General features: G+C 43.9%; 2 protein-coding genes across 2 annotated transcripts in view; one reads left to right on the top strand and one right to left on the bottom strand.

Moving 5' to 3' along the window:
- The window catches only part of atp5mf (ATP synthase membrane subunit f), a 382,603-nt gene extending 365,070 nt beyond the window's left edge, over positions 1-17,533 (top strand). Inside the window, exons 2-5 of the mRNA XM_080775563.1 lie at positions 14,927-14,964; positions 15,810-15,917; positions 16,742-16,858; positions 17,372-17,533. Coding sequence (XP_080631689.1) covers positions 14,949-14,964; positions 15,810-15,917; positions 16,742-16,858; positions 17,372-17,400 — 270 coding nt within the window. The 5' untranslated portion in view covers positions 14,927-14,948 and the 3' untranslated portion in view covers positions 17,401-17,533. The remainder of the gene's footprint in view (positions 1-14,926; positions 14,965-15,809; positions 15,918-16,741; positions 16,859-17,371) is intronic.
- A 419-nt stretch (positions 17,534-17,952) lies between these two features.
- Positions 17,953-24,199, bottom strand: cpsf4 (cleavage and polyadenylation specific factor 4). The gene is made up of 8 exons (XM_080775553.1): positions 23,769-24,199; positions 23,402-23,452; positions 22,424-22,576; positions 21,238-21,333; positions 20,586-20,679; positions 20,302-20,377; positions 20,007-20,171; positions 17,953-18,583 (listed from the first exon to the last, which is right to left on the bottom strand). Exons 1-8 carry the CDS (start codon positions 23,869-23,871, stop codon positions 18,515-18,517), a joined length of 807 nt encoding a protein of 268 aa, XP_080631679.1. The 5' UTR covers positions 23,872-24,199; the 3' UTR covers positions 17,953-18,514.
- Between the last annotated feature and the right edge of the window lie 767 nt (positions 24,200-24,966).

Below are 24,966 nucleotides of genomic sequence, written 5' to 3'. Positions count from 1 at the left end.
CTCAGTGACGTCATGTTGTAGTTCGGTGGTCACCTCAGTGACGTCATGTTGTAGTTCGGTGGTCACCTCACCACCGAAAATCCAGACTATGTATGAGCCTTTAGTGTCATGGAGCCACGCCCTCCTCTCTCTCTGGTCCTAAAAGCGCGATTCATACTCCTATTTTAGAGCCGAATAAAAGTCGCTTCGGCTCTGTAGAGCCTACAATGTGACGTCATTTGAGGTTTCGGGGGTGCGGATATAACGTCCTAAAGTCGTCTCTTCGGTGCTACTGACAATTTCTGACGAGCCGAAATCATTTGGGCACTACAGCGGTTATAGGAGTATGAAATGAATCGGCCCTAAGACAAGTGGAAAAGGCCATGCGAGGGTGGGCTGTAGTTCACACTGCGACCCAGCAGCCATGCATGTATGCAGAACACATATACACACATTTGACATAAACACAAAGTACCGTACCAACCCTCCCGCTCACTCAGATCAGCCAACGCAGGGAAGATGGAAGTATACCTTCACTAAAAACGCCTGAACAACAACGCTCCACACGTCCCAAACTCTACTCCCTTCTGGCTCCAAAACTATGGAATGCACTTCCCATTGCAGTCAGAACTGCAGCATCACTCCCAATCTTCCGCCGTAGTCTGAAAACCCACCTCTTGAGACTCCATCATGGCCCATAGCACTTACCCTACCCCCTTAGATAGCATTTTATACAGACTTATAGCATGTTACGTAGACAGCACTAGAATTGCATTTTATGTAGTATAATCATAAACAAATTCATATACTTCTATCTGTGTGAGAGAGAGGCTGTAGAGTCCAAGTCAACATCTGGAATTTATTAAGAACAAGAATGTCTGGGAATATCACCAACAACCCTAACCCATGCAGCATTGTGTAATCTGGTGCAACTAAGCAGCGTGATATGGTGTACTAGCCCTTTAGTTAGGCTACAGAGAGTCTGGTAAACATATATTTTGGCTACGGACAGGGGAACGTTGGAGTTACGCAACTTTCCAGAAAGATCGATCACTTCTGTAACTCAACAATATAAAGTTAGGACCACCCTCTGGTGAAGAGGAGAGTGGAGGAGAGGAGAGAGGGAGAGAGAGGAGTGGAGGAGAGGAGAGAGGGAGAGAGAGGAGTGGAGGAGAGGAGAGAGGGAGAGAGAGGAGTGGAGGAGAGAGAGGAGTGGAGGAGAGGAGAGAGGGAGAGAGAGGAGTGGAGGAGAGGAGAGAGGGAGAGAGAGGAGTGGAGGAGAGAGAGGAGTGGAGGAGAGGAGAGAGGGAGAGAGAGGAGTGGAGGAGAGAGAGGAGTGGAGGAGAGGAGAGAGGGAGAGAGAGGAGTGGAGGAGAGGAGAGAGGGAGAGAGAGGAGTGGAGGAGAGGAGAGAGGGAGAGAGAGGAGTGGAGGAGAGGAGAGAGGGAGAGAGAGGAGTGGAGGAGAGAGAGGAGTGGAGGAGAGGAGAGAGGGAGAGAGAGGAGTGGAGGAGAGAGAGGAGTGGAGGAGAGGAGAGAGGGAGAGAGAGGAGTGGAGGAGAGGAGAGAGGGAGAGAGAGGAGTGGAGGAGAGAGAGGAGTGGAGGAGAGGAGAGAGGGAGAGAGAGGAGTGGAGGAGAGAGAGGAGTGGAGGAGAGGAGAGAGGGAGAGAGAGGAGTGGAGGAGAGGAGAGAGGGAGAGAGAGCGGAGGAGAGAGAGGAGGAGGACACACAGAGAACTGTGTGAGAAATGGTACGTAGCTGGACTCTGGGTGTTGGTTCTCTGCTTGTCTGACTGTCACTGAATAAACTGAAGATGTCAACAACTACGGTGTCTCCCTAATTCTTTTCCATGACAATAGCACTTTATAGTACATAATGTATAGTATAATATAGTATAGTATGCATAGTTTATATATATATATATAGTTTCATTATATAGATACTCCACTGTTACGTTCTTAGCTTACCCATGTTTCATGATAACTACTTTTTATGTATGTGATGTATGCCATGCTTTTTTTGTTATTGCTTAATGTAAATCGCCTAAAACAATTGCCTATACATTGTAAATTGTAAGACAATTTACGTACATAAAGACATGAAGACAAGAGCAATATATCCACCGCCTAGATTACCCCGTGGCCCGTGGCTACTACAACTCCTGATTAAGCCTCAAAGTCGACTGGTGGACAAAGGACGTCTTTAGTCTGACCTTATACAGCCTTACAGGCTGCAATACCTTCATTCAGGCCACTATGTCCATTTCGCCTCAGGGTTTCCTCTGGGTGCCTTCTCTATTCATAATATATACTCTATGGTTACACCACCTGCTGGGTCCCGGAGGGGCCGTATATCGCTGTATGCGTGAGGGCCCCAGCCGTCTCCCACCGCGGTTCCCAGGAGGCTGGCATGCAGCCACGCGTCTCTGGACAGTGGACAGGTCCTCAGGGAGAGACTGTGACGTCAAACGGAGAACCCTCCAGGGTCCCTGGCTGAGAACTAGAGAGGAGGACCGGACCTCACCCCTCCTTCTCTGACCCCCGCGGGACTTATTGATGAGTGCAGCTCAGCAGTGATGGATTGGATTGGCCTGACCATCAGCAGGAAGGAAGTCCTCTCTCTGTAGAGAGAGAGGACTGTGTGTGTGTGTGTGTGTGTGTGTGTGTGTGTGTGTGTGCGTGCGTGCGTGTGGGTACGTGCGCACGGGTGAGAGAATAATGACATGCAGGTCACTTCATTTATTTAAAAAACTACAACACAGTGTGTGTGTGTGTGTGTGTGTGTGTGTGTGTATGTGTGTGTGTGTGTGTGTGTGTGCGTGCGTGTTTGTGTGAGTTCTACACCTTTCCATGAAGCTACTGTACAACAACAAAGCTTCTCTATATGATTGACAGTTTAATCAGTTCAGTTCAATATGCTAATGGTTGATTATTGGCAGGAGTTTCATCATTCTGCATATACAGTATACTCCCACTGTTTCCACAGCAGAGCATGAAGGGCAAATGGGAATAATAAGCTAAAAAGGAGCTGTGTGTTATAGGCATGCTGTCAAGAGCAGTATACATCTGAAGATGCTCCAACCCAACAGCCCTGCTTGTGTGGTGCATGGGGCTGAGTCTCATAGACATGAATTGGGTTGTGGTTGGGCAGGCAGACAGGCAGACAGGCAGACAGGCAGACAGACAGACAGACAGACAGACAGACAGAGACACACACACACACACACACACACACACACACATACAATTATACTTCAGAATTCTTCAGTCCTTTGACCAAAGGACTGAAGAATTCTGAAGTATAATTGTGTCTGTGTGTGTCTCTGTCTGTCTGTCTGTCTGTCTGCCTGTCTGCCTACACGCACGCACCCGCACGTGTATGTGTGTGTTTCTCTCTCTGTATGTGTGTGTGTGTGCGTGCGTGTCTGTGTGTGTGTGTGTGTGTGTGTGTGCGTGTGTGTGTGTGTGTTCCATAAATATTTACTCCTGAGGCTCTCTGTTGTGAATTTTTAAAAAGGCCACGCATTGTTGCACCTCTCTCACTCAAATGGAATCATTTGGTGTCAGACCAACCCCCCAGATTGTGCTCGTTCTATTTGTCTGGTATGGTTTGACCTTTGTGAATAAATACGCTTACATGCATAATACTGTGTATAGCGTACTATGTGTTTCACACATAATTAATCTCCTCTTTGGCTGCAAACCTTGATGTTTGTGGAGGTACTTTTATGTGTATGTATGTGTACAGGGCCATTTTTCTGCATCTGTCTTGTATCCGTCTATTCAGATTAGAAATGTGTCCATCCATGCCCACTGGCACCCAGCCAGATATGCAAATGCATCCATCCATCCATCCATCCCCCCTCCGTATGTCTAACATTGTCTCCTGGCATTTGAAACTCTCAGTTCAGTCAGACAACTCACGGATAAGATTTAACCAATATTTATTATAGAGTGAGAATACGTGCGTATAATATATTATCTTGGCGTTCGGCTCTGCTGCATTTGCTCCCGCATGCTCGGCACAATCAAACACCACCATTAAACATTAAGAGTGATATATTAAGATAGAAACAGAACTAATAACAGAGCCCACCGGTGGTGCTGGTGGTGGGAGCAAACAGAACTAATAACAGAGCCCACCGGTGGTGCTGGTGGTGGGAGCAAACAGAACTAATAACAGAGCCCACCGGTGGTGCTGGGGTGGTGGTGGTGGGAGCAAACATCACATAACAACAGCCAGGAACCATTTATTTCTAAAACCATTGAACGTGTTGTCTCCAACCAGCTCTCTCTCCATCTCTCACAGAACAACCTGCTGGATCCCAACCAGTCCGGATTTAAGAAGGCCCACTCCACAGAAACTGCCCTGCTGGCAGTCACAGAAGCACTACATGCTGCCCAAGCTGCTTCCCACTCTGCAGTACTGATCCTCCTAGACCTATCGGCAGCATTTGACACAGTGAACCACCAGCTGCTCCTAGACACCCTAGCGGATCTAGGCATCGGTGGAACGGCACTAAAGTGGTTCTCTTCCTACCTCACCGACCGGACCTACCAGGTTTCCTGGAAAGGTCTGTTATCATCCCCCCGAACCCTCCAAACTGGGGTCGGTCCCACAGGGATCTGTACTTGGTCCCCTCCTTTTCTCACTGTACACTAAATCCCTTGGCACTATCATCTCTGCTCACAATATATCCTATCACTGCTACGCCGATGACACACAACTGTTCTATCCTTCCCCCCCTCTGCCACTCAGGTGGAAGAGCGTAGACTAGTGAGCTTAACTAAAAAGAAGGGTTACAAGAATGTGTATGTGCCTCGATCTGAAGTGGATATTTTAGATAAGAATGTTAAAATAACCCCACCACGGAATCCCTATACAGCCCATTGTTGCTGTTATGTTAATGTATTTTGAATTTCTATTGCATTTGTGAATTGTATACAATTCGTTGTGTTTTTATTGGACATATACTGTTGTTGTTGTTTGTAACTTTGTATACTGGTCTGGATGCCAGTGTGCCAATGACAGATTTCCATTTATGTTACATTTATGGACACACACACACACACACACACACACACACACACACACACACACACACACACACACACACACACACAGTGTCCAGGCTGTTAAAGCTGCTGATGCTGTGTTACTATATTTAGCTGCTGCTCCATCAGTGACATCACAGAACTGTGACTCTGCATACAGATACACTACTACTGAGAGAGAGAGAGAGAGAGAGAGAGAGAGAGAGAGAGAGAGAGAGAGAGGGGGGGAGGGAGGGGGGAGTAGAGGAAGAGGAAGAGAGAGAGAGAGAGAGAGAGAGAGAGAGAGAGAGAGAGAGAGAGAGAGAGCAGGGAGGGAGGGGGGAGTAGAGGAAGAGAGAGAGAGAGAGAGCAGGGAGGGGGGAGTAGAGGAAGAGAGAGAGAGACAGAGAGAGAGAGAGAGCAGGGAGGGAGGGGGGAGTAGAGGAAGAGAGAGAGAGAGAGAGAGAGAGAGATGGAGAGAGAGGAACAGAAACAGTGAAGGGGAGAGAGAGAGAGAGAGAGAGAGAGAGAGAGAGAGTGTAAAAGACATGTCACAATGAAATTATAAAAATTAGAAGTTAGAATTGACTGCAAACACACAACCTAGTATATACTGTATACAGAGGAGGAAAGGGAGAAAAAACAGGAGACTGTCACACGCACACACGCACACACACACACACACACACACACACACACACACACACACACACACACACACACGGAGAGAGAGAGGGGGGGAAGGAGAGAGAGTCCTATTGACATTCGGTGGAGCAGTGTGGACTAGAAGATAAAATGCGATTGATTCACCACTCTCCAGTCTCCTATCATTAACCGACCTATCATGAGCTCGGCATTTGTCTCACTTAGGCGCACATACATAGACACAGCTAACACAGAATGACACACACAGCAGCACACGGGCAGAGGTAAATAAAATACACGTAAAAAACAGACACTCAACAATATACAGACTCCTATTTATATCCAACTAATGTAGCTTTTAGCGAAGGTTCAATGAGGAAGACCTCTGTTGTCATCTACAGCATGATGAGAGGCCTGCAGCTCATCTAGCCAATCTGCAGTCAGCCAATCAGGCGATTGGACTTAAATATCTCTGCCTCTGACACTCCGCCTGGGACCGAGGCTACTGACACTATAATAATTCTCTTCTTTAATTGGAAATAAGCAACCCACCTCCATCCCAATCTCCTCCTTGTTAGCCACGGGGCCACAGGCCCAAAAGCTCAAGGAAAGGGCTTTAAAACCTGTGATGTCATGCTGATGTACTTTTTATTTGGTCATTAAGGTCCACAGAATGAGAGGCCTGCTCTGCCGGAAACATCGCAGGGGGAAAATGTCATTTTGTGGCATCATGTGACATGCCAAAAAAGGGGATTTTCATGATTCTGAATCCATACATTCACCTAAATTCGGCCATATAGCCACACTTTTCCTGGGCTGTGTGTGTGTGTGCTCCAGTTTCTGTTGATTTCATTGGATATCATTGGTCATCTGACCAGTTTCATTGGCTTTCATTGGATCAAATCGACAGGAACTGGAGCCCACACGCAGCCCAGGAAAAGTGTGGATAGAGCGTCGCAGTCCCGCCCCCTCGAGAGTCCCGGGAAATAATTCTCAGGCCCAATCCATCCCAATCGCCTCCCTCAAGCCCTGAGCCCTGAACCCTCATTGACTTTAGTGAGGTCAGCTGTAAGTGCTTGAGGGCGAGAGGCTGCAAGGGCTCCACATTGTTGTGAAAGTAACGGGACAGCACTTTGAAGATGAGTCCGCCATTCATGACACTTTGCATCACTTTATAAAAACTGTCCTTATTCACAGCCAGTGCCTATACCTACATGCTTGGCCTATTTATACATGTCTATTTCAGTATTTAAGCTGATCGTTTTATTATTAGTTTCTTAAATACACTTTCCTGTGTGATATGGGTTGTAATATTCATATATAATAATATTCATTATAAATTGCATTTCCATATTATTTTACTTTGCTCATTAGTCATTTCTCATCATGTTTCCCTAATAAATTATTATTATTATTGTTAGATATATAGCCTATGCTTCCATTCCGTCTCCCTTTGAGAACACTTAAATTATTGACGTTCGGAGGATCCTCCTCATTCCCCTGCAGGTAACGCTATGAACTGTGGGTAATTTATTTGCCAAAGTCAGCATCGATGCTGACTTTGGCAAAGGGCACATAAAAGGGGCGGGGCTGAGCCCTCGCTGACTTACCCATTTCAAACGGGACGTCCCTGTCAAGCCCTCGCAGACTTCACATGGACGCGCAGCTAAGTCAGTGAGGGCTCATTGAGTCAGCACTAAGGGAGTGGATTGGGATTGGGCCTCGATTCATTTTCCTCTGTAGGGTGGAGTGGTCGGGGGGGTAGGACCAAGGGATTTGGGATTTGTTTATAAACATTTTGGTATTTGTTTATAAACATTTGTGATTTGTTTATAAACATTTGTGATTTGTTTATAAACATTTTGGGATTTGTTTATAAACATTTGGGATTTGTTTATAAACATTTGGGATTTGTTTACAAACATTTGGGATTTGTTTATAAACATTTGGGATTTGTAAGTCTCATGGGGGGGGTAGGACCACTACCAGTTTACCTGTAGTAAGTCTCATGGTCGGGGGGGTAGGACCAAGGGATTTGGGATTTGTTTATAAACATTTGTGATTTGTTTATAAACATTTGTGATTTGTTTATAAACATTTTGGGCTCTGTATAATATGTTGCCTAGGGCCTCAAAAGGCCTAGAACCGGCACTGGGGTGGACCCAATAAGCGGCTGGAAATGAGCACAGAGTCAGGAGGTAAAATGCAGCCACACCATGGTGTATTCCCAAAAGAAGGTTACAGCAGCATGGGAACTATGGCGTGACACACGCAGCAGACAAATAGGACACACACACACACACACACACACACACACACACACACACACACTATCAACACTTTATCGTTATCAACACTTTAGCACTAGTATAGAAACTATGTTCTTTATAACGTCTGTGTTATCAACTATCATGTGGCTGATACTCCATGCCATCTATAGCGGATTGGTTTAATCCCGTTATAGCCTAAATGTATCCCATTCGTAACTCTAAAACAAACATAACAAATGTATCCCATGTTGTTGTTATTATAGCCTATAACAATGTGGTTATCCGTTTCATTTCTACGCTCTCAAGAGTTCAAAGGAGCCCTGAGTTCTGAGGATGTGTGTGTGTGCAAACTGTGCATGCCATGATGTATAATGTCATCATCATCATGCTATACGGCCGGGTTACGGGTATCATCATCAATCAATGGATGATTATCATGATGATCGCGCAGTATTACCAGTGAGTGACATTACGCAGCAGTTTCACCCAGATACACACCCCGTCCTCTCCGTTTCGTTTTCTCCTGCTGGCGTAACCTACAAATAAACTGCGTAGCCAGCCCGCCCCACATTGGCCGCGCGCCGCGCACGGTCGATCCTATACCAGTTCTGCTATCGAGACACACACCCCCTCCATGCATTTTACTACTACGACCATACCGTGCTGTGCTGTGCCGTGTCGTGCTGTTATACTAATGCCATACCCCCCTTCCAGCGCTCACACAGTATAGCGTGTTCACGCAGAACTTTATAATACACGTTATAAGACGTACATCATATCGTCACCGTTATCGCGGGTGTATATAGGATGTGTTTCAGGCAACGAAAACAATGTCAAACTTTTGCGCAGTTGTGTGTTGTATGAAGGAAGTTATATTTTATATTATACAATATACACTACAATACGTTTGTATATTAAACAGACAATTACAAGGAATGCTATTCTAAACATAATTGTGAAGACAGATGCAGGGTGAGGGCTCAGCTGTCATGCCTGTTTTCAATCAGCACTATAAGGAAGTACGGTACTATATCAATAATTGGTTTGGTTGTGTGAGAGACAAAGCTATAACAGAACATGTTCATACTAATATGGCTTGATTCCTAGTCAGGTTATGAATTACCGGTATTGGGGCAGGTGTAGACATTTTGGTTGAGTTACGAGAATCCATGGAGAATAACTTTCTCTCAAGCGATGACTGTTGTTAACCCATTAGTTCCCATAATTCTAAAGGCTGTGTTGTCTTCTTTCCTCTTTAGGTTGAAAATGGCTATATGACCAATATATCACCCCAAGGAAAAGCAGAAGTCTCCGAGAAGGGGACGCCTAGAGGTGATTCAGTGGAAATAACCTTTTGCATTGTTAACCCATTCTGACCGGGAACCCATTTTGGTTTCAGCATCATGTTATGCTTTAGCTATTGAAAAACAGCAGATCTACAAGCTCATAGCGCGCCACCGAGTGGCGCGCTATGAGCTTGTAGGTCTGCTATTTTTGAAAAATCGAAGAACGACTGTGACATTTTTAGAATCTGCTCTCGGGTCAGAATGGGTTAATCAAGACCAGTGTGTGTCCAGTGGAAACCTCGTATGAATCTGATCTCAGGTCAGAATGGGTTAACGTATAAATGGGCGAGGGACAGTTAGGAGGGTGCGCCAGACTTCATCAACTGCCACTCGGTGACTATGTATTGCTGAGAGGGAGAGCATGTTGGACGCTCAGAGACCTCTGTAACTCATTCTATTATTGTCTCCACCAGGCCGAAGACATGGAGGGAGAGTATGTTTTGCACTCTGTCCGTGTGTGTGTCCGTGTCCGTCCTTGTGTGTGTCCGTCCGTCCGTCCGTCCGTCCGTCCGTCCGTCCGTTATCAGCTAATCTCCGGCACCGTGTTGGCCCGATCCATGCCAAACTTTGCACACACACTCCCTGGATGCCAACGACGAACCTCTGCCCCAAATATTCCTCAACGGCCTGTTATAGCGCCACCATGAGGCCGATTTCTGTAAAACACCTTGCTTATGTTAGTTGCACAGATTTCATCCAAATCTCACGCAAATCGGTCCACGTGATCTGAGTAGTCATGTAGTAGAGTAGTCATGTGATCAAGACGAGTCTGTTGGATTTCTCAGATTCTACACTGATTGGCTTACACACTATCTCTATAGTCATGTGTTCAAGACGGATCTGTCCGATGTATCATTTTCCATCCTAATTGGCTAACATTGGCTTTCAACGTTTGCAGGATTGGCCCGTTTTGAACAAAAAAGCCTCAAATCATCAAATTGACATCCAAGGCGTAAGAAGAAATGGCACCCTTTTCACATTGGCCTGTTATAGCGCCACCAGGAGGCCACAACCTGGACCTGCCCTGGTGGGAGACCTGTGCCCCGAGGGGCACTAATGATTCTTGAAGCTACTACTTGTTGTTGAAATGCTTCCATTTTTCTGGGCAATAGTCGTGTATTGGGCTGCATACGTGTAACAGTAACTGCAGTTGCTCTTAATGTCAACTCGATCAAGGTGTCAGACTGGCTAATACACAACAATGTGAGTCATGACGTCGCCCCCCCCCCCCCCCCCCCAAATAATGACCCCGTACTTTGTACGTCGTGACGGCGCCACTGCTTCCTGCACCTCCATCACTGTTTTGCTCCCTTTCTCTCTCCCTTTCTCTCTCCCTGCATGTCTGTTCCACTCATTATCATTGTCCCCATCTCAGACATTGTTTACCAGAGGTAGCTAGGCAACGCCTTTATCAGTTCTATTATTACAAAGGCCAAACAGAGCTCTGTGTTTGTGTGTGTGACTGTGTGTGTGTCTGTGTGTGTCACAGTGTGTGTGTGAGTCTGTGCGTTTCTAGTTCTGTGTTCAGCTTCAGTTCAGTGAGTCACCAACAGAAATGGCACCTAATGAGTCCTGAGTACTGACCTAGCTGCTGTCTGCACGAAGCCAAGCCGGAAACAAAGAAAATAATGTGCATTCTGTCACAGTTTAAGGGCACGGTAGTTAGCTATGTATGTACAGTATGTATGTACAGTAATTACTATATGCAATTAAATACATATATGCATTTCATATATGTATATATATATATACACTTCATATATATACTTTTTCAGCTGAGGCATGCAGTATCGACATGATAATCAACACATTACTATTTGCAAGATGTTATTTTGTGCTGCTCACTGCAAACTGTACTGTACTGTACTGTACTGTATTTCAATTCTAGGAGTGAGGCACGGTGAGTCTAATGTGCATGTGAATGTAAATGTAAATGTGAGAGAGGAAGTTTGATTTAGTGTCAAAAGCCATTATCGCTCTGTGGAATGGATTGTTCCCTTCGGAGCATTTAACACAAAGATACAGTACTACTATCCTCTCTCCTTCTTCACGCACACACACGCACGCGCACACACACGCACACACACACACACACACACACACACACACACACACACACACACACACACACACACAGCAGCCCCAGTGAGTGAGCTCGTTTAGCGGCTCCCCAGATGAGCTTCATATCTCTAATGACATTAGTGTGCTGATGAGAGGTTTGATAGAACCTGAAACCACAATCCCATCTGTCTCTTGGTCTGCCTGTCTGTTTGTCACAACCACAACCCTGTCCGTCTGTCTGTCTGTCTGTCTGTCTGTCTGTCTGTCTGTCTGTCTGTCTGTCTGTCTGTCTGTCTGTCTGTCTGTCTGTCTGTCTGTCTGTCTGTCTGTCTGTCTGTCTGTCTGTCTGTCTGTCTGTCTGTCTGTCCATCTGTGATTTTTACTGTGCTATATTCTAGTTACAGACAGTATAGAACAGTGGTTCCCAAACAGTTGGGGCAGCGGTGGCCGAACGGTTTTGCGGAAGCGGTCTTGATATCGGAAAGGTCGCTATAGTTCGTATCCCCGGAACCGGCACGTTAAAATTACCACCGTTTTGAAGTGCCCTTGAGCAAGCCATTGAACCTCTCTACCATGAAATGTTCTATGAGCAGGGCCTGGCTGTAAACAAGTTCTTGAGCTTAGTCCAGTTACCCTGGGTTAACATGGTATAACTTTGGGTCGGTACGGTAGCCATTTTTATGGGTTGCACTCCCATGCCAATTTCTATTTCAAAATGCTTTATTGGCATGGAAAGATATATCTACTGGGAGAACTCCTCTGCCACATTCCTCTTGGTGACAGTTCTGGCGACACAGAGGAGCAGTATAGCAGACTCCTGCTCTGGATCCAAACTTTAGTTCTCTTCACAAGCGTAAACAATTGTAACTGCGAGTCTGCGACACAGCATAACATAATGACTGAGCCCAGTGTAAACAATGTCATGTATAGAGCGTCCCTCCCCCTTTCAGAACAACGAGTGGCCCAGGAAATGAATCCCAATGCATTTGTCCCATAGGCATTTCGTGCTTTATTTATTTAAAGAAGAGCGTCGTACGAAGCCAACTCTTGTCGTGACAAATCATGACAACACACACAATATTTTGTTGTTTTTCTTCTTTGTAATTATTTGTTTGGTCCAAAATATTGTGTGTGTTGTCATGATTTGTCACGACAAGAGTTGGCTTCGTACGATGCTTAAAAGGTCTTTAAATAAATAAAGCACGAAATGCCTATGGGACAAATGCATTGGGATTCATTTCCTGGGTCACTCGTTGTTCTGAAACCGCTCTATACCAGTATATATAAAAAAATTTACGCGCAGCGTTAGATGTGAGCGTGCCGAAGGTGCCTGAACTTCTAGTGTGTCTGTGTCTTACATTGCCAAATCATACCATAGCCTATATAACAAACATGAAACAAATTATAACATTGCGTATAATAGCCTACACACACAAGGACAACAAGTGAATAACAAACATCAGAACAATAATGAATAAACAAGCAATATAAGTAATATCTCTCTCTCCCTATAAGCCTAATTTATACATTCCTGTATGACATTGACAGTACGTGTCACTCACACCAGAAAGAACCGATTTTTCATTTCAAACACACGCAACATTATTATTATTATTATTCTCCCACGACCTTCTACTTCCGTTTTCTACCCAACCCCCATCCCTCTGATCCATTACTCTCTCTCCCCTGCCCTCTTCTGCCTATCTCTCTTCTCTCTCTCTCTATCTCTCTATCCCTCGCTCTCTCTATCTATCTCTCTCTCTCTCTATCTCTCTCCATCAGCATCAAAGAGCTGTCTCTCTGTAGCGGACCTCGGGGGCACCTGTCTCTTGAGGTGGAATAACATCAACACAATTGCCTAGTGTTTTGTGTACACTCTCTCTCTGTGTGTGTGTGTGTGTGTGTGTGTGTGTGTGTGTGTGTGTGTGTGTGTGTGTGTGTGTGTGTGTGTGTGTGTGTAGTTCGGTTCCTCAGGCCAACACCTGTGTGTGCTCGTGTGTCAGTGAGTATACTGAGTACACCCAAATGTGTCTGTCTGTCTGTCTGTCTGTCTGCCTGCCTGCCTGCCTGCCTGCCTGCCTGCCTGCCTGTCTGTCTGTCTGTCTGCCTGCCTGCCTCTGATATCCTTGGAGGAGAGATGGAAAAACAAGCACCGAAACAAACCAAATAAACAAGCAGAAGGTTTCTTCGCATTAGATTCTGTTGGTCTTCCCCAGCATCTAAAAGAGATTATATGTGTGTGTGTGTGTGTGTGTGTGTGTGTGTGTGTGTGTGTGTGTGTGTGTGTGTGTGTGTGTGTGTGTGTGTGTGTGTGTGTGTGTGTGTGTGTGTGTGTATTTGCATGCGTCTGTGTCGGGTTTGTATAGAGACAATTTACAATTTAGGCATTTAGCAGACACTCTTAATCCAGAGCGATTTACATTAAGCAAGAACAAAAGCATGGGAATACATCACATATCTAGAGAGGAAGAGAAAGGAAAAGCGGGGGGGAGAGGAGACATCCTATCCCTAACAGTCTTCCATTTAATGAAAGTCATTATATTGAAGGAGGAAAATCACTCTAATAAAGGAAAGAGGTCACTCAGCCAGAGTCAGCCTTGGATGGAGACCCAAACCATCATCACTAGAATCCACAATTCACTCTCTGTGTGTGTGTGTGTGTGTGTGTGTGTGTGTGTGTGTGTGTGTGTGTGTGTGTGTGTGTGTGTGTGTGTGTGTGTGTGTGTGTGTGTGTGTGTGTGTGTGTGTGTGTGTGTGTGTGTGTGTGTGTGTGTGAGAGAGAGAAGCCGTCCCAGCCATCAGGCAGAGTAGGCAGTTGCCTAGGGCTCCAGGCCAGTGCAGGGCACCATGAAGGGAGAATTTTATTTCGTTATCTTTTTCAATCTGCTTGTTTGAGGGGATAGCATAGCTAGCCATAGACTTGTGGACTTGTAATGTTTGTTAGAGCCCAATTATAAATTGCCCGCCGCAGACCAAGTCTATGGACTTTAATGTTTGTTAAAGGGTAGTTATGATGCAATTCTTTGCCAGGCCAAGTCTATGGACTTTAATTTCCAGACCGGTGATATAAGCTTATAGACTTTTTGCAGGGGCCAATAAGGGAGGCCTGTACAGGTCGTTACATACTTGTTTTTGCATCTCCTTCATCGTCCTTTGACTCCTTTCTCCTCTTCCATGAGTCTCGTGTCGATTCTCTTGAGTCAAGAGGTCCTATATAGCACAGGTGAAGAACAATGATATTAATGAACATGATATCGAGGTATATATATATATATATATCATTACTTTCCAGCCAGCCAGTATCATCCAACTCACGAAATGTTCAAAGACACCTGTGTCAGTCACTCACACCGGGATGAATGCATGATTTGGGACGCATTATATAATTATATTATTATGGACGAGGATGAACCATTCGTGGGTTTTTTTTTTTAGGTTAAAACAGCAAGAGTGACATACATACATACATGACTGCTCTGCAAAGTCTTCGTTTTTATTTCCTCTGCTGCCCCCATGCGGAAAGACAATGAAATACATATTCTCCCATAATGCACTTGACTGCACGTTTATATTCCCATAATCCTCTCTGTGGTCAGCACTCTTTCTACGATCAAGATGGCAGACAAAATAGGTAATGTTGTCGTTGCTTATGTCTTCAACTAATTGTTTTACTGCTGCTGTTCGGGGATACTTGCGAGCGATCAGTTTTCATACGGTGTTGGTCGTTTTCCTCAGACTCTGCGTTGTAACGTCCAGACAAACCGTTAACATGCAGCATTGTGTGCTGTGTTGTTTCTTTTCCAAGGCCGCCAATGAAGCCAGAGTCACGTCAAGGACTTTAGGGCTGTCATTGTCGGTTTTCAATGTAAAATGAATGGCGAGCCGCTTTTTTGACAGTGACGTTTTGTCACGTTAATCTTTGTCGCAGGGCTTAATTACACCTCCAAATTGCATGAAGTTATCGCACTAAATCCAGTGCCCTCAAGGCTTTATGTAACTTTAGCTTAAAACATTAGCCACCGTGTGTGATATAGCCATGCAGGTCGGTTGAACTTCAATGCAGACAGTGTGTAGTCATTGGCGTGCACTGATCAGTGTCAGTCTTAGAAATCATATTGTATGTACTGTATATATGTCCCATTTATAAACAACTGCTAGTTTAGCTGCAGTTTGGTGCTTCTGTTCCGAGCTGTCTATTTCATTCTTGCGTGTCCCCAACGGACAGGAGGCGTGCCGAATCAAAGTCAAACAGAATCTGAGGACTATAGGACCCATTTTAACCTTACGTAATGTTCCGAACTAGTCAAATATTAAGTGGGCCTTTTTTTTAATGTCTACTCTAAAATATCAAATATGTATACACTTAGTTTATTGTCTTTAGCCAATATTATCCTATACATTGTATTTGTGTTTGTACATTTACATACGTGCCTGTAAACGGTACATTGCCATGTGTTCTGTTCTGTGTTGCTCCAGTTCCCGTAGCTGAGATGCGCTTGATGGACGTGAAGCTGGGCCAGCTGGGATCCTGGCTCGGAAGTCGGGATTTCACTCCAAACGGCTTGATCGCTTCCCTTCGTGGGGGTGAGTTTAGTTAATTAGTCCATGTGTGTTTCCAGGAATTACATTTTTGGGCAGGCAAAGATGTGTTAATTGTCGTCGTCCCCCAGCGCACAATAATCGGTAGCACTAAAATTAAGGTTTTCAAAGAGATATACCTGCCAGACAGTATAGGATACAAAGGCTGAAAGGCACGCATTTGCATTCGAATGGGTGATTGAGGGTCGCGCTCTATATACGTCAGCTGTTCACTAATAGCTCCCAGGTCTTGTTTTTGTGTATGGATTTTTGGCCAGGCAGAAAATGGATTAGATAACGCCTCTTGAGTTAGTCTTTTGTTTTCTCTAATAATTATTTAGGGCTGTCACAATTGACACATTCACGTGGACAATTAATTGTCACAAATGATTAACAATGCCTGCCTGCCATGTTTGCCTTTTTTAGACTTTGCAATCAAAATGGCACAAGGCAGATGAATATAATACGGTACAAAGAAATTACTGACATATTTAATTATACTTTCTCTATTTGTATGAGCATTTTTCAACATGGCAAATCTGGAGTGACAACAGAAGTCTAGATGTCAAGTGATAAGGTTGTGGGCCAAACAACCCAAGATGATTCTAACCCATTTTGGGCTAGAATGCTTTATGCTTTAGCTATTGAAAAATAGCAGATCTACAAGCTCATAGCGCGCCACCGAGTGGCGCGCTACGAGCTTGTAGGTCTGCTATTTTTGAAAAACATAGCTTTTTCAGAAAACTGTCAGGATGTAGAAGACATTTTTTAGAATCTGATCTCAGGTCAAAATGGGCTAATGGTGTGTTTAAATCTCTCTCTCCTCTCAGGCCATGACAGATACTACAACAAGTACATCAACGTGAAGAAGGGAGGCATCGGTGGCGTTGCCATGTTGCTGGCTGGCTACGTGATTCTCAGCTACACCTTTGAATATGAACACCTTAGTAAGTATAACACGACCACAACAACACTCCTAACTTCCTCATTTTTTTGACCAAGGACTGTCTAAAGAGGACGGGACACAAAGACCGCCATGTTGCTCACATGGTGCTCCATGGAAGGAAAGAAACATGCGCAGTTGAGACCCAAGGAAGCTGAAGGAGGAAGTGTTGGCTGCATAAAGCCCACTGCGCATGTTTCTGTCCTTCCATGGAGCCAATATGGCGTCGCCCGTACGGCGCCATGTTGTCTTCGCGTCTCGTCCTCTTTAGACAGTCCTTGATTTTGACTGAAACTGCTTCGAAACACACAACATTTTGAAGGTGACCATAACTTTGTACTTTTTATTTTGCTATATAGAAATGATTGTGTTAAGTTGCCTTGCTTTTTGGTTGAAAACCCATTAACTGGTTTGGGCTGCAGTGACTTTGTACAAGTAGGTGTTCACTTCTGTAACTATGCGACGGTTATCTAACCATTTATTTTCATCTGTCCCATTTCTTTATCGTCTCCTGCAGAACATGATCGTATTAGGAAGTACCACTGATCTTCCACCCGTCTACCTTCAAGGGTTGAACGCCCCCTGTGACCCTTCTTTCCAAAATCTGTGCAGCATTGACTCATCTGTTAAATATGTGCTTGTGCTTGTGACCAATAAAGTACTTAAAAGATTTATTTAATACTGTGGTTCGACTTTGATACTGTGAGACGAGTTGGGGGTTTTGAGATTTGGAATATCGTGGTTTTTGGTGTCATTAAACTGCATCTCTGATTGCAAACATTTTTAAATGCTGAAAATATGGCATTATGCTGTTAGAGTGGTAAGCTTAATTAGTATTTCTTAGCTTTATGAGCTAACAGTGGAAAAGCATTGTGGAACCAATGCAAAGACTTCAGGGCTGTCATGTTTGTAAAGATTCAGTGGCCATTAACTTTTAGCCAGTGAGATGTTGTGGTTTTAAGCACAATTTAGATTGCCCCAGGCATAGAATATCTGGCTATATGCACAAGTAATTGCCTAATATTTCCACTTGCATGACTAGTTGGACACATTCTGGGGTCATAGTGGAATTATTCACATCCAAGTACAAACTACATATTCTTGATGTCATCTCACTTTTATTTTACACTGTCTTAACAGACTCCATGACAGCATTCATGAAATCAAAAGTACTTATTCTGGTTCAAAAGTGACATCACAAAGACCATATCATGAACTTCGTTTAAGACACAGGGGGAGGGGGTCTACCATCACCCGTGTTCTGAGCTGCTTGATGCAAAGGAGCACCGGTTATTGGCATTTTCCTACGGGTCCATGTGTCGCACTGAAGGCTATAGAACCGATCTGCAACAAGAGAACTTTTTCACACTTTCACTGTTCAGTCAGGACGTTCAACTCAAGGCCACACAGGAGGTGAACTCTGTCCGTTCAGAGTCCAGAGCAGACAACAGATGCCTGTATTTTACTGTACACGATGTTGCAGAAGTGGAAAAATAAAACGGAGGTGTGCTTCAGCCATTTCAAACTGGCCCAAGTTGTGCAGCGGCTTCACCCTCATTGTATTCTCCATTCCGTCTTCCATCTCGTCTTCATCTACCTCTGCTCGGGTCAGACGACAAGACCACAGCAGAGACGTCGTGTGGGGCAGCGAGGCTGAAGGCTACTGTCCACTCAGGAACGCCAGGTGGCCCTTGGTGCATTTGTTGGCATAATGGCCCTTCTCGCCACACTACAGAAGAGAGGAGGAAGAAGAGAGGTTGGATGTTAGCGTCAGCTTTTAAACCCATTCTGACCTGAGATCAGATTCTAAAAAAAGTCTTCTACATCCTGACAGTTTTCTGAAAAAGCTATGTTTCTAATGTCAGTCTTTCTTCGATTTTTCAAAAAATAGCAGACCTACAAGCTCATAGCGCGCCACCGAGTGGCGCGCTATGAGCTTGTAGATCTGATATTTTTCAATAGCTAAAGCATAACATAATGCTAACACCAAAAAGGGGTTCCCGCCCAGAATGGGTTAAATGGCATAGAATGTACAGTCATAAAAAGCCCATTGGCTGAATTTAAATGTCTGTTAATTGAAATCCCAGTAAAACAAAATGTTGTACTTTATATGTGCCTATATAATATGTACTGCCTGACTTATACTTGGTTACGCATAGCGTTGCACACAATATGTAAAGTTATGTTTACGTATTATCTGTCTAAATGTAAATATTCCCGCTGTTTTATTTACATACAGCCAAGCAGTTAAAGAAGTCTTTTTTTGTTTTTTAAAGCTTTGCTTTCATGACATATTCAAGACCATTGGAAGATGCTTCTGAGACGCATGTATTCTATTGCTAGTTCGATCAATTCTAATACTATATATCTTAATATAAATTTGATATGCATTATTACTGCAGGGCTTGACTTTAATAACCACATGCTTCGTTTAGGATTATGCCTGATTTATACTTTTGCTGTGTGCCACGTATTGCATTGAAAATAGGAAAAAAGGCTGACCTACAAGCTAGACGCACGCAAACAAGTAGAAATCATCCTTTTAGAGAAAGCCAAGAGAAGGAAATGTTGACCGTATGGAATGCAGACGACTGAAATCAGACATGGCGACTAAGAACTTTAATCTGGGTGCAGGCTTTAGTTCCGACATACTATTGATCCGAAACCTCAATCCTAACCTAACCCTAACCGCAAGCACGGGAGCAGCGCATGTCGGACCATCGCTTTTTCGCATCGCATGTCCCCCCCGCTTCGGATCTTCGGTGTGTCGGAAAAGCGTGCGCACCCCGTTTAATCTATGGGTTTGTTTGTGTCTAGATACAAATGTGACCAGATTTGACTGAGACTGCTTTTTTTCTCCAAAAATAATAGCACAGGCAGACTCATCGCATACTAGAGCATGTCTGAAATAAGTGTCAGAGCTGAAATCGACATGTAAATATGAAATAAATGCTTAAACATGTAGCTATAGGTGTAATGTTAGAGACCACAGAAGTGAACCTTTTCAAGCCTGTTTTCTCAACTCGCTGTTTCTCTGCAAGACATTTACTCTATAAGCCATATCTCCAAAACTGGTGGGTCAAACTGAACAACCAATATGTGAATTTGAAGCTATGATTCCCTGCTTTCATATGACGTGAAATTTGTCTCACCTTGTAGCAGGTGACCTGGTCCAACGGACGGGGTCCTCTGTTGCCGTGTTGCATGGGGGGACCCGTGTTGTACTGCGGCCTCATGTAATGAGCTTGGCCTTGGCCAGGACTGGAATTGGTCAACTGGATCAGAGACAAGGACGAGCGGCCAATTGTTGGGACGGGCTGAAAAGGGGAAACAAACTGTAAGAAATTAAAAATGCTTGTCTTTTTGTGGGGGACTATTCATGAATGTATCGTTTATACAACAAGATCACATTAGGCTAAGCTTAAAGGTGTGAGTGTTTTTCCAAACCCTGTTCTGGTGTTGGTGGAGTGGCTGTCCAATAGGAGGTGGGTCATTGGCTCCCATGGGCAATTCAAAGCGGGGACTGGAGAAAAAATATATATAAACTATAATTCCACAAACACAAACAAGTCTCTGACCACGTATATTGCTATTGACATAGGAATATTGATTACAATAGTCATGGGCTACAAAGAAGTCCTTCCGAAGACAGTGACAGTGACTGACGTTTTGAAGAAATTTTGTTCAAAACGTTATTTCTGTGGTGGCCAAAACAAAAAGGATATACTTACTGCATAAATTTACAGGATTTCCCTTCTGGACAGAAGCCCACCAAGTAGTTCATACAGATCACTCTTCTGGTGTGTCTGTGTCTGCAGTCAGGGCCTGAGACAGATCATCATGGACATAAAAAGGATATCTTAACCCATTCTGACCTGAGATCAGATTCTAAAAATGTCTTCTAAATCCTGACAGTTTTCTGAAAAAGCTATGTTTCTGTGTCATTATTTGATTAAAAAAAAAATAGCAGACCTACAAGCTCGTAGTGCGCCACTCGGTGGCGTACTATGAGCTTGTAGAGCTGCTATTTTTCAATAGCTAAAGCACAGCATAATGCTAACACCAAAAGGGGTTCCCACCCAAAATGGATTAAAGGAGAATTTCGGGCTAGAAGGCTTTCTTACCTTTATTTGTAGTCGTTACGTGCCCACTAAACTCATTGGCTATTTCCCCTACCATAATTTGCGTATTATGTGGATACGTAAGAACTACAAATAAAGGTAAGAAAGCCTTCTAGTCCTGAACTTCTCCTTTAAAAGCAGAAAAGCTGTATAAATGAAACTTCACCTGTCATGGGACAGAATGTAGGCTCTAGTCTAAATCATATCAGATCTGTGTTCCAATTTGAATTCCATCATCACTGCAGCAGTTCTCTGAACCTACCGTGTTTGCAGAATCCCCGGTCGTACCAAGGACAGTCTTTAATTTTGGACTCGGGGTCGATGTGCAAAAATGGACACTCTTTGTTACTACACTCACCTGGAAGAGTGTAAAGAGATAAAACACACAGCGTCAGACCGTCGGTGCTACTACAACACGTGGCTTTGATAGCTGACAGAGACTGTGTTGTAAGGGCATTCATTTCACTCGTGTAAGTCAAATTAACAACAACAAGCTAGTTCATATCTGCTAAGGTTAATATTTCAAATGTAATAAGATGTAAAAATCAAGTGTATACAATTATTCATCAGCCATATACATACATGAGGTGTAAAAATTCAACAATGCATTGTGACCGGGTCATCGCCATCGTTCAATCAATAGGAGACTGAATCGGGTCATAAACTTATGGGGACAGCTGGAGAAAATGGCCCAGGACCGAGATGCCTGGAGAGCTCTTGTTTGTGGCCGATGCCCAAGGTTGGGCGATAGGCGTCAAGTTAAGCTTGATAAACATAAATGTGCCGAGAGCTTGAAGATGTGAATTCAAATCATTCTCAATCTGTATTGAAGTCGTACAGTCATGTCAAAACAAAAGAAATGAATCTAACCGCCGTGAAGGAAGTAGAGAATACATTTATGACGCATTTAATCGTTTTGTTAAACGAAAGAATCGTGATCGAATCAAAGTGAGGTCAGAGATGTACACTCCTAAAGGCCTATTCATTCATAGTCTGGATTTTCGGTGGTGAGGTGTGACCACCACTTCGGTGGTGAGGTGTGACCACCGCTCCGGTGGTGGTGAGCTGACCACCGGAGCTGGGGTGCAGGCTTCAGTTCCGACATACTATTGATCCGAAACCTCAATCCTAACCTAACCCTAACCGCAAGCACGGGAGCAGCGCATGTCGGACCATCGCTTTTTCGCATCGCATCGCATGTCCCCCCGCTTCGGATCTTCGCTTCGTGTCGGAAGAGCATGCGCACCCCCCGGAGATGAAATAACGTTGAGCGGTGGCGAGTAAAAACAGAGAGAAGGGCTGGAGCGGTGGTTTGCTCTTCACCGCGGCTCAGTGACGTCATGTTGTAGTTCGGTGGTCACCTCATCACCGAAAAGCCAGACTATGTATGAGCCTTAATATATATCGTTTTACACACACACACACACACACACACTAATGCCCCTTACCAAACTTGGAGTAGAAGTAGCACTCGGGCATCTTGGTCATGTCGTACTCATGGAGAAACTCACACTGGTCTCCCTTCTTACACAGACCTCTGAGCCAGTGCTTACACACAACCGTCTTCTCTCCACTGATGTGACGGAACGGACACATCCCACCTGGATGGAGACATGAGTTTACCACAAAAACAAAACCCGGAAAAATACCTATTTGTAGAGAATAAATACCGGCCTGCCCTACATGTCATGTCACCATTCCCACGGGTCAGATATTTCAGCACTATACTTGTCCACTATGGAGCGCCGCAGTCCCGCCCCCTTTCAGAAAAACCAGTGGCCCAGGAAAAGAAAACCCCAATGCATTCTCCCATCGGCACTTCTAATATAATTTATTTAAAGACGGTTACGCCGCGGACAAAGCCAACTCGGATCGTGACAAATCATGACAATGAACACAATGTTTTGGGCCGATCAAATAATTTATAAGACGAAAAACAAAACAAATAGTGTTGTCTATTCAGTGACCCCTCCAGCACCCCATACAGTATATTTGATTGGTACAATCAATTTTTGTTAAAATCTTTGGGAAGGTACATGTCTTTTTATGGGAAGCCACACACACCCCTTTCGATCAATCGATCAGTGTAAAAAAGTTCATTAGTACTTCTGTGCCCCATAACCTTCTTTCTGCAAGTTTCATGCAGAAAATGTGATCATAACCTTTTAATTAATCTTCTATTACGGACAAAATTGTGACAATGCATTATGAGCTACGAGAAAGGTGCCATTCAACCAAAAATATATCTGATAATATGTGATTGTTGTGCATTTAAAATAAAAAAGTGTGAGAATTGTGCCGCAAGGATAAATTAACGAATTAGGACATTTTATTTCCAATGGCAGAGAACTATAATTACTGTGTTAAGAAGGCATCAAAAAGAGATTTGCAGAAACGTTTTGAGGCTGTAACATTTATTACATTACCTTTCATACAGGCTGCCCTCATGAAAAACTCACAGACAGCAGCACCAGACTCTGTAGGAAGGAGCATATCACATTAACACCACAACAATGCAAGCAGGGGGCTGACTGACAGATTCCTTGGCTTGTTAACTGTGTGTACTGTGCTACATTACAGTCAATAAATGGTAATTTATCCATTTGTAACTGTGAGGTCTACAAATGTAAACACATTCACAGGTTCTGACACACTGATGATTACTGCTGTTGTTTACGTTCATCGACCTCAACTTTATTGGTGTAAATAAAAGACCATGCTTGCTTGCTGACAAATGACTAGCTGCAGGTAGCATTAGCTATAGCAGCTACACTAGCGTCGCATTGGACTCACTGTCCATCCCCGGGAACGGGAGGGGTTGTGCACCCAGCTGCTGTTCCACAGCGATCTCCAGGTCGAACTTGATGTGATCCACAGTGGCGAGTAGCTCCTGCATGTCTGCAGCTGCACTGGACCACAACCACAAGTTCAAGAAGGACACCTACAGCACGACACAAACCGGCTAGCTAAGCTAAGCTAACTGAACACAACTTAATGCTAGCAGCTGGATCTGCGAGCTAACTAACTAGCCGCTGCTGGCGTCCATATAAACCGTATAGCTCCGTATGCCGTGATCCAAACCAACTATGCTAAATGGAGATGTAATGTAAGGTATATTGTTTGTTTTTTCCCGTTAAGAAAATAAGGTTAAAGAAGTTTGTTGTTGTTGTTGTTCACAAATTATGAACTGTTGCTGCCTTCTGCTGCTGCCGGAAGAAGCGCGCGCAGATTGACATTTGACCTGAAGTTCGAAACTTCGATCCAGACATGCGCAGTCGATCATCGTTGTAAGGAACGTTTCTGTTATAAATTAAAATTATATTATGCTTTCATATAATATAGTTTATTATTTTGTGCCGGTTCTAAACACACTGTCCCCCCCCCCCTCCTTTTTATAATAGGCAATGTATGTGTGTATAGATAGATAGATAGATAGATGGATAGATAGATAGATAGATAGATAGACAGACAGACAGATAGATAGATAGATAGATAGATAGATAGATAGATAGATAGATAGATAGATAGATAGATAGATAGATAGATAGATAACATAAAGCAAAATATTCACTGACTTTTAATACTTTTAACGTTTAAACGGACATTTATAGTTATACAATCTAATCTAACAATATCAAAAGCTATTAAATGAATTATGATTTCAATAATGGTCTGCCCATACATTTCCCCTAATAGATAGTTTACAGAAGATGTATTTAAAAATGCTCAACTTGATCACAGTTCTCAATATACGGTAGGTATAGCCATCCAAAATGTTCTTGTATTCCTGCATAACAGTGGTTTTCAACCAGTGGTCATGGGACCACCACTACCATTGGTCCTTTAGGCGGGTTCCAGGTGGTCCTCAGCTAAACAATGGAGAGTTGGCAATGGAAACCAAATGCATCTGCATTAGTACTTCATTTACACTCAAGAACAGAAGTCTACATAATTACAGAATGTGGAAGAATTGTTATTTTGATCAACGTTT

Source organism: Protomyctophum bolini (assembly GCF_963924005.1).
Source record: "Protomyctophum bolini genome assembly, chromosome: 11".
In the NCBI taxonomy this organism is placed as follows: domain Eukaryota; kingdom Metazoa; phylum Chordata; class Actinopteri; order Myctophiformes; family Myctophidae; genus Protomyctophum; species Protomyctophum bolini.
This window is presented reverse-complemented; position numbering and strand designations above follow the sequence as displayed.